Below are 9,376 nucleotides of genomic sequence, written 5' to 3' on the forward strand. Positions count from 1 at the left end.
CTGAATTAAACTTGAGCTTTACTTAACTCGATCCAACCAATCAGTTTACTTTTGATGGTACATAATTAAAAAAAAAAAAAAAAAGAGACACCAAGTCACCGTACCAACAACATCAACAAAGAAGGAAATGAACAACATACTACAATTGCATTGTGCACAAAAATAGTATAGAGCACGACCAGAAGAACAATACATACACTTTTTCCTTATTCCTTATCTTTCAATTCTTTCATCTCTCTAAACGCCTTTTCTCTTCATGATATAAGTATTTGAATTGGAAAATTGATATTTAATTAGGGAATACATTTTTGTATCTGCCGTTTTTTATTTATCATACACATTTATTCTATAAAATCAAACATATGATACATTTAGCTTATAAAAATATACATCCAATTTTTAACTACTAAATTATATTTGATTTTATAATTGTGTCATATAAAAAAATATATTTAGGTCCTATAAAAAAATATTAAAATACGTTTTAACGCATCTATTAGCTGACACAATTGAAATTGAACATTAATTTGGATATCTTTTGATTGTTGCAATTATACTTAATAAAAGAAAAGTCCCAAATGATTTAAGGCTTCTTAGCTTGCTTTCCCTCCTTGGTAGGTAGGTTTAACCTTTGCTTCGAGGCATCTCCATTGCTGCTTTGGATATGGCTTCGAAAGCGTTGACCATGCATGATTTGAACAACTTTTCATCGATGAAGCCTTTCTGTGTTTTTAAGGTAACCCTTAATGTTCTTGTATAGCTCATAATTGCAATATTGATACTCTGTAATAACAAAGGAGATAATATGTCAACAACATAACAAAACCCACACTTTTTCTTTTACTCTCTTCCTTTTTTTTTTTTTCCCCCACTTTTGAACTTTTACATTGTAATAAATCTAGTCATTACTAACATGAGGTTTGGAGCAGTTCCTTATTATGGAAAGTTAGTCGACATCATTAAACTTAATTATGATGGTATATTCTTTGTAACCTTGTTTAAATGTGAATGGGCTAATACCACAAACCCAAGGGCTATGAAAGTAGATAAGTTAGGTTTTACTTCTATCAACTTTAGTAGATTAATACATACCGGTGAGCATGAGGATGATGAGCCATATATTAAGGCTAACGAAGCTCAAATGGTTTATTACGTGGAGGATGAGAAAGAAAAAGGTTGGAGCATACCAATTCAAGTAAAGCCAAGAGACTTATATGATATGGGCAATGAGGATGAAGACATAATTTATGACAATGTGGGTTATCCATCACAAGATTTGGGACAATTTTTTCCGGATAACATTTCACATATACCATTAGCAAGATCAATTATAGACGAAGAAAGTTTAGAATAATGTAAGTCTTTAGTTGCAAGTCATAGAGTGTTATGTATTGTTTTCTTTCATAATTTTATGTTTTATTACATATACAGGATAGTTTGATATAGTAGTTTTTTGTTTCTTTGGTTGTTAGTTGATTAAATCAAGTACTATTATTTCAGTTTCATTATGTTATTGATATATTAATCTTAATATCTGTTGATACATTGTAGAAATGACTAAGAGAAAGACTGTTTCTTCACGTGAGAATACATCTACTCATGAGTTTAATGATTCATCACCCGTTGATCAAAATGAGTCCTCTGAATCTATAGAGCCTGAACCTACTTTATCTACTGGTTCAGAAGTTCCAAATGTTCAGTTAGATGTACAAGGAAGAAAGTCCAATAAGTACTGGACAGTTGATTTGGAAGGTATGTTATTAAATTTAGTTCAATTATAGCACTGTATATTTAAATTTCTACAAGGAAGGAAGTATAATAATCTATGGTATACGACTTGAATAATTTGATAGATGCAAGCGGAGTGATTAAGGAAGGTCACTTAAGGTTGAAAGATGTGTGGGTGCTGTCTCGTGAGACTAGAATTATAGTGCATTGGAATGAGCATGGCCAACCGATTGGTGAATCTGGTGGACTTTTAGGCTTGTTTTTGGGAGCTGTTGCTGGGAATTTCAAGAACTTTCCTATAAGTTATGAGAAATGGCCTTTGGTTCCAATAGAGCCATACAAAAATGGAGTTTATAGGGATATTATTCAGGTTTTTTTTTTTAATTACGTAATAATAATTTAATTATCTTCAATACATGCATTCTTATGTTCTGGTATTGTGTCATCCAAGGACAATTTTAGCTGTTATTTATTAATGAAAATAATATAGCTGGCCAAGTCACTAAATGTCTCCTAATCTAAAACTAGTTAGGTTTGTACCAATGTCTTTATCCTGTATTTTTTCTTCTTTTTTTTTTCTAATTAGTAAAATAGTATTTTAATATATACATATTCAAACAAGTTTAATTATTCTGTGTACAACTAAAAAGAACCTCTTAAGTTTGATTGACATTGGTGCACTCTAATAGGAGCAAATAAGATATGGAAAAATGTAAAATTATGTAAAAGATAAAAGTAAAAAGAGTTATACTGTTTATGCATAATGTTAGACTTTAGTGCATCCAATGAGGTGTTCTAATATTTATATTTAAATCGGTATCTTTTATTTTGACTAACATTTAAAAGTTTGTTTAGACTTCATAGGAAAAAATATTCCTGTTTAGATTTTTAAAAGTTTTTTGGTCTTTTGTGGGATTTCAGATCAGGTAATTAAGTAAAATGCTCTACGAAGCTGTAAATGAGTTAAAATTAATTAAGGCTGGATATAATATCACATGACCTAACCTATCGTTTTGACATTTTTTTCCTATATTAATTTTTTTTTTGTCATTTATGTTGCTGTTAAACATTTCAGGGATTAGTATCAAGTTTTATGATTACCAAGGTTCTAATTAAAAACTCTGGATAATGACTTTATTGGAAATATTTGAACATGAGGTTTATCCATATTAGTTTAGCATTAAGCAGGTCCATTTGTAATTTGTTATCTAATTAAATTTTAATTTGTCATTTCTAATTAAATTTTAATTTTTCATTTATAAAATTTGGGAAAAAGAAGAACTAAAATTAAAAACTGAAAATAAAATTGCAAATCAAAGAAGCGCTAATTTTTTTTTGAGTGGTCTAATATTACCTAGCTCACACTTATAAATATGTATTGTACATGGGTGATTGATTTTTGGTCTATACTTCTCAGCATTCCTTGGTGCCATAATTATTTTCTTATGCTGCATGCCTCTTATGGCCATTTTATGCTATTATTTTAGTTTTAAATTACATGTTGTGCATAGCATAAGGATGAGAACATTTTTGTGAATTATGTTCCAGTTTTAGTTATTAATAATTTTACATGTAAGTCTATGTTACAATTATTCAGGTTAATTATTTTTATGATTATACTATGTAGAGATTCTTTAAAGTTGATGATGGACAGCAAAAAAAGTACATACTACAAAATCTCGGCAGGAAGTGGAAAGATGATAGATGCAAATTGTTTAATGACAATTATAAGTGGAATCTTACTAGAGAGCAAAATATAGCAGCGTTACCAAAAGGATTTGGAGTCAGCTTGGAGCAATGGGCAACTTTTATTGATTATAGATTAAGGTCCAAAACTCAGGTAATTGTATGAACACACATTCTATATTTCATTTTATATTGACAAGTTACTAATTGAATTTGCATGTTTAGGATATGTGTGAGAAAAATGCAAGTAATCGAGAAAAACAAACAATTCCTCATACACTCGGATCCAAGACGATTGCTAGGAAGAAACACGAGTTGGTTTGTGATTTGAGTCCTTATCAGGATAATGATATGTTATTTAATTTTTACATGCGTTGAAATTGAATTTCCATTTATCGAATTGATAGGAAACTGCTAACAAGAGAGTTTTTACTAGAGCTGAAATGTATCCAATTAGTCATAAGAAGAAGGATGGATCTTTTGTTAATGATGAGGCTAGAGAGAAAAGTGTAAGTATTTTCACTTTATTTTGACTTTGTTTGTTAATGAGAATGGAGATTATTCTAATGATGATGCATTTCTCAAATTCTTATCATAGGAACAATTAACTTTGCTTCAAGCTAATGAGAGTTCTACTGATGATGCATATGTCAAGTTATTTGGAAAAGAACACCCGGGTCGTGTTAGAGGTGTAGGATTTGGTGTTTGTCCATCCCAAGTCATGAAATCTTCTAATAGTTTCGGAGGGGTATCTTCTTCATGCAATCATGACTTTGATATGGCTAAAGTTCGTTGTATGGAAGTAGAATTACAAGAGAATAAAGCAACAATTTCTTTATTACAAGCTCAGGTGACATATTTCATTAATCATTGTATGGGTGGAAAAGTGCCACATGACTTTCCTACAGCTACGAATAATGGGGTAAATATTATATATGGATTTTTTTTCCTGAATCTTTCATTGTGCATGATTTAGTAAAATAATGATTTAGTTATTCTTGTTCATTTTCTTAATTTGTGCAAATGGCTTATGCCTTTTCATGTTAGACTTAAATTATTCAATGGTCTTTCTTTTTATTCTAACATAATTTTATTTATTTTCAATCATAGGTTGCATACTCTCCAATAGAGACAAGGCCATCTTCTACTATTCCATGAAGTAGCTCTAGAATTTTATGATTGAAGTGACTCAAGACTTTTATTATCAAAGTAGCTCTTTATTTTAGGCTTTTAGCTTAGTTAAATATTAGTAGCAGAATTCTTTTCTAATTTAATATTAGGATTGCGTTATTTGAATTTACTTTGATATGTAAATATAGGTGTTAAACACTCATTGTTATGGATTTATGATTATGTAAGACTTATTAAATACATATTATATTTTGAAATGCAATGGTAATCATATTTTGGTCAATTTTTGTATTTTACTGAGTTGTAGATTATAATAGTTGTAGTATTTTTTTTTAATTGCGATGGAAGCATTAGGAAGGAGTTTATATATAAAGTTGGTTAATTTTAAAACAAAAATTATGGCGTTTTTGCGGCGGTTTAAACCGCCGCGAAATTCATGGTAAAGATTAATGCCGACATTTTAGCGGCGGTTCCAAACTGCCGTAAATGTCTAACGGTAACTATAATTTCAAATTGTGCGGCGGTTGCTAAACCGCCGCTATACACCTACTTTGCCTGGTTCACGTGCATAATGGCGGTTTTAAACCGCCGCGATTCATCGAGTGACACTGGCGGCGGTTATTCCAGCGGTTCTTCAAAACCGCCGCCGCTGCTATGCCGACGGTTGACTTGACCGCGTTTTACTCACCGCCGGGAGCTAATTCTGGCGGCGGTTATAACCGCCGCAACCTCCCAAAATAACCGCCGCCGCTACGCTGTTTTGTTGTAGTGTAACCAGGTTGTTTTCTCTTTTTTTTTTTTTTAAAGGAGCTCAGTACAATAAAATAAAATTTATTATAAAATAAATAATAACTTAAAATAAAGATTTTATTCAATAAAATAAAAACGTACTTATTAAAGTTTAGAATTTAAGGTTTAGGGTTTAAAATTTGTACTTACTATATACTCTGTAAAAAGACTATATCTCTTCTAAATACTTATATTCTTTGTCAATCTTTTTTATTTGTGAAAATTTTGTAGATAATTTTTCTGACACTCATTTCTAAATTGCAAAAAAACCTTTTTATTACTACTCTTAACTAGGTTAATTAGTCCACTATTCATTTATAAAAAGTATTTTAACTAAAAAAACAGTTGATTTAAAACCATAAAATTTTTTCACATAGAAAATGGAAAGCAAATGCTTAACACATAACTAATAGAAAATGAGTCACTTTCGTTTAAGTCTTAACTATACTCTCCGTATTAAATGGATGAATTAGTGTTAATAGTATATAAATCAAATTTTAATAATTTTGTCTGCATACAAAATTAAATTTCTATATACGATTGTTGTATATTATTGACAGCAAACTCAAAGGTTCAAACCAAACATTATTTATGGCAAAATTGAATGAAAGAAAAGGAGAGGAAGAAAGGAAGAGAAAGATGATAGTAATAACCTCAGGTCCACCAGTCATTGTGAAGTACAAGCCTTTACAAGGATGATTTGCCAACGCCATAGGTTCAACTGGCCCAATCAAGTTCGATATTACCACACTTGCATTTTTTAGTGTCCCATAAATATGTTTTGCAACTGCCTACAACAACAACAACATAGAATTGGGTCACGTGTCAATAGTCTTGCCACTAAAAAAATTTATATGGATCATCTGAAGCACTAAAACACTTAAAATATTTTCTATACTATTATTTTTTAACATATAAAGAAATTGAATAAAAACAAGTTTAATAATAAAAATATAAATTATTTAAAATGTTTGATAAATTTATTATACCTCATGTCCTCTTAGTTTAAGCTCCAAATCAAGAAGCCACTCAATGAGAAAAACAGTGAAAGAATTTCTCTTCCTCTTGATAATCTTCTGTGCTTTCCAAACAAATTCAAGGGGATTGGAAAGGCTTGATTGGGTTAGCTTAGGGATTGAAACGTGCAAGAAAGCAATGTGATTCCCCCATGGAGATCTTGAATTTGGTTTCATCATTTCTTGAATTGATTGGTAGCTTCCAATGTTCCTAGTACTAAGCAAAACCAATCCTGTTGACTTTGTTCTTCTTCCCTTCTCGCTGTTCATTTCTTCCATGTATAGCCTAAGCCCATAGAAAATTGCCCCAGTAATCACATCGTTCAGCGTCTTCAAATTACAAACAAACAAAACGAACACACAATCATATTATTATTAGCTATAAATTTAAAAAAGTATAATAGTAGACATAAATACAACAATAAATTTATATATTTATTAATATTGATGAATAATATAACCCTGTGGGTAAGTAACATCCATCTTATAGAGCTAACAATAAACTCTTTAATCAAAAAAAAAAAAAAAAAAAAAAACTCTTTAATGTCTCCAATAATGAGTGAAAAGTTTTAAAACTTAATTATCATTTTAATTTTAAGATTATATGACTGAAATAACTTGAAATAAACTTTAACACATTATATAAACTTACCACACCAAGCATGGACTTTATCTTTTTAATATGATCCAAAGAGAATGATATGTTTGTTAAGACACAAGGTTGATTCTCAACACCTTCCTCTCCACTCCTTATAGGACTCTTGTCATCTTCCACCATTGAGCTCTTCACCACACTCCATCCAAAATCCGAGATAGAGTTAAATACCGAAAATACGGCCAAAGGGATCCTCCTGAAGAATCCCTTTTTGGCGCGCACGGCCGACTCATTCGGCCGGCGCGAGGGAAAGGTCAAGGGAAGAGAAGGGTCATCAGCTCTTTGAAGGCAAGAGAGTAGAGCACCTACAAGGGTGTAACCATCTCCAAGAGCATGGTGGAGTTTGAATATTAAGGTGCCTTTAGCACTTGTTGTTGGGTATTTGATCACATGAACTTCCCATAGTGGTTTATCTTGAGGGGTTTTTTCCATTAATATTCTTGATACATATTCATCAAAGTATTCATCATAGAATTGTGATGTCTCATTTTTTGGGAATATGGGAACTTTTATGTGCTCCTCTGCCTTCACCTCCACTTTTTTCCACCTCATTTCTCCATCTTCATCTCTCACCTGATTTCAAGTATATACATACACATAATTAATATAAATACAAACGGAAAAAAATAATTCAATTTCGTTCTATGTATAAACAATGATTTTATAAAAATATTTAATTATCTATCCTCGCATAGACACCTTGACTCAATAATCACCCATTAACTTGATTGTCTTAAAAACAAATAATAAGTATATATGATCAAATAATAATATTATTAGTGCATTAAAATTAATTTGAAATACATAACTATTGAATAATACATTTAAACGCAAATCATATAAATAAGCCGACCGAAAAAGGTTTTATTAAAAATTAACAAATAGGATAAAGCTCAAAAAAAGAAAAAAGAAAAAGAGTAGTCGATCAATAACACGAATGAAAAAAGAGCGAGGTTAAGACCATTATGGAGGAAAAGCGTGGATTGATAGGTAGAAAGACATCTTTTAACAAATACATAGTTTGAGAGTCATCAATTGGAATTTCTGATTCCAAGAACCCAAAAACATATGCACATAGCAAAGGGGTGTTGAAGTATCTTCCACTAGGACTCACTGGCTCTGAAAATTCTAAGTTCTCCATGATACTCCACTATTTAAAAAGTGTTACAAAACTAATATTGGAGTACCACTTTGTTTAAGCAAACCTGGAACTTATTATAGGACTAGATAAATTGTCTTGTATATAATTAATGATGCTTGCCCTTATCCACTTTGATCAACTATCTTGATGTGAAACTTTTAAGGCTAATGAAGCTTCTTGAGTGTGTAGCTTTATAGCGTAGATAAAAACAATTTATGTGTTTCCTTAAAAATTCACGTGTAAGGCTTGGCACTATTATTTTTGTACTCCTGTAGTCCTAAATATGTGGCTTTTAAGAACATGGCATGCATATATTAATTATCAAATGAGCTCAATTAATATGAGCTCGTGAGCTAAGCTATTTATTTATTTTATATTTTAATAATGTATCTGACATACATATTTATTAAGTATATAAAAGTAAAATATCTATATTTATGTCATATCTATATTTTAATCTATCGCTTTTTTAAGTTAGGAGTAAAACTCGAACTCCCAACTTAGAAGTGTGCATGAAAACACTATTTAATATAAACCATAATTTTGTTAACATATTTCTTATCTATTCTTGTAAATTAAATGGAGAAATGCATGAATGAGTATATAATGAACCAAACAGAATTGTATACGATAAAAGAGTGCAAAATGTTTATGTTTATATTTTGAAGTAGTTTGTGAACTCAAGTTAACTCTTGAATTTACGTCAGTTAAACATAAAATTTATAACTAGACTTAATTATTAATGAAATAAATTTAATTTTTATAAGTCAAACTTGAACTTCACTTGATTTAACTCAACTTAATTCAACTTTGCTGCTATATTCATGGATATTTAGAATTCTGTATAAATCAAGCAGAATTTTATTAGATTTGAACCTAATTCTAATATTTTAGTAAGTCTATTTTAAAAATTTAAATCTAATCCTAAACTAACCAAAATAAATCAAATCTAAACAACATATAATTAATATATATAATTTTACAAATTTTATACAATAAAGATTAATAAAATATGTTCTGGCCTAACCCAATAAGAAACAAAGGTCCACCAAGCGGACACATGTTCTTTTCGTATGACTAGACATCTTTCATGTGACCCAATCTTCTTCAGGAAGATCTCAACAGCTGGCAAAAACTTTTGAAAGGTTAGGCCTTAGTAGAAGAAGGACCCACTCGAACGAATAAGGATAAGGGAGAGGGACCTACCTTTCTTCCTAGGTACGTCATCAT

At 30.4% G+C, this 9,376-nt stretch overlaps 2 protein-coding genes across 3 annotated transcripts; one reads left to right on the forward strand and one right to left on the reverse strand.

Annotated features, from left to right (window-relative positions):
- Positions 1-296: 296 nt before the first annotated feature.
- LOC107629849 (wax ester synthase/diacylglycerol acyltransferase 4) lies at positions 297-8,307 on the reverse strand. 2 transcript variants are annotated; one of them, XM_016332772.2, is made up of 5 exons: positions 7,967-8,307; positions 7,003-7,578; positions 6,324-6,680; positions 5,988-6,125; positions 297-783 (listed from the first exon to the last, which is right to left on the reverse strand). In XM_016332772.2, the coding sequence occupies exons 1-5, from the start codon at positions 8,144-8,146 to the stop codon at positions 625-627; spliced, it is 1,410 nt and encodes a 469-aa protein (XP_016188258.1). In that variant the 5' UTR covers positions 8,147-8,307; the 3' UTR covers positions 297-624. The 2 variants fall into 2 exon arrangements, with proteins under 2 accessions (XP_016188258.1, XP_088365749.1); XM_088509623.1 differs by having other exon boundaries at positions 297-964; positions 5,919-6,125; positions 7,967-8,200.
- On the forward strand, positions 1,552-4,496 carry LOC148570044 (uncharacterized). Its single transcript, XM_088509624.1, has 6 exons — positions 1,552-1,752; positions 1,854-2,098; positions 3,356-3,568; positions 3,640-3,732; positions 3,822-3,923; positions 4,013-4,496. Exons 1-6 carry the CDS (start codon positions 1,554-1,556, stop codon positions 4,388-4,390), a joined length of 1,230 nt encoding a protein of 409 aa, XP_088365750.1. The 5' UTR covers positions 1,552-1,553; the 3' UTR covers positions 4,391-4,496.
- Positions 8,308-9,376: the final 1,069 nt, after the last annotated feature.

Source organism: Arachis ipaensis, chromosome B3 (genome assembly GCF_059453495.1).
Source record: "Arachis ipaensis isolate K30076 ecotype BB chromosome B3, ASM5945349v1, whole genome shotgun sequence".
NCBI classification, from domain to species: Eukaryota; Viridiplantae; Streptophyta; class Magnoliopsida; order Fabales; family Fabaceae; genus Arachis; species Arachis ipaensis.

Coding starts and splice junctions, on each gene's coding strand:
- LOC148570044 (XM_088509624.1), top strand. CDS start 1,554: ATGACTAAGAGAAAGACTGTTTCTTCACGTGAGAATACATCTACTCAT. Junction 3,569..3,639: donor GATTAAGGTCCAAAACTCAG/GTAATTGTATGA, acceptor TTGCATGTTTAG/GATATGTGTGAGAAAAATGC. Junction 3,924..4,012: donor ATGAGGCTAGAGAGAAAAGT/GTAAGTATTTTC, acceptor TTCTTATCATAG/GAACAATTAACTTTGCTTCA.
- LOC107629849 (XM_016332772.2), bottom strand. CDS start 8,146: ATGGAGAACTTAGAATTTTCAGAGCCAGTGAGTCCTAGTGGAAGATAC. Junction 7,579..7,966: donor CACGCTTTTCCTCCATAATG/GTCTTAACCTCG, acceptor ACTTGAAATCAG/GTGAGAGATGAAGATGGAGA. Junction 6,681..7,002: donor TAAAGTCCATGCTTGGTGTG/GTAAGTTTATAT, acceptor TGTAATTTGAAG/ACGCTGAACGATGTGATTAC.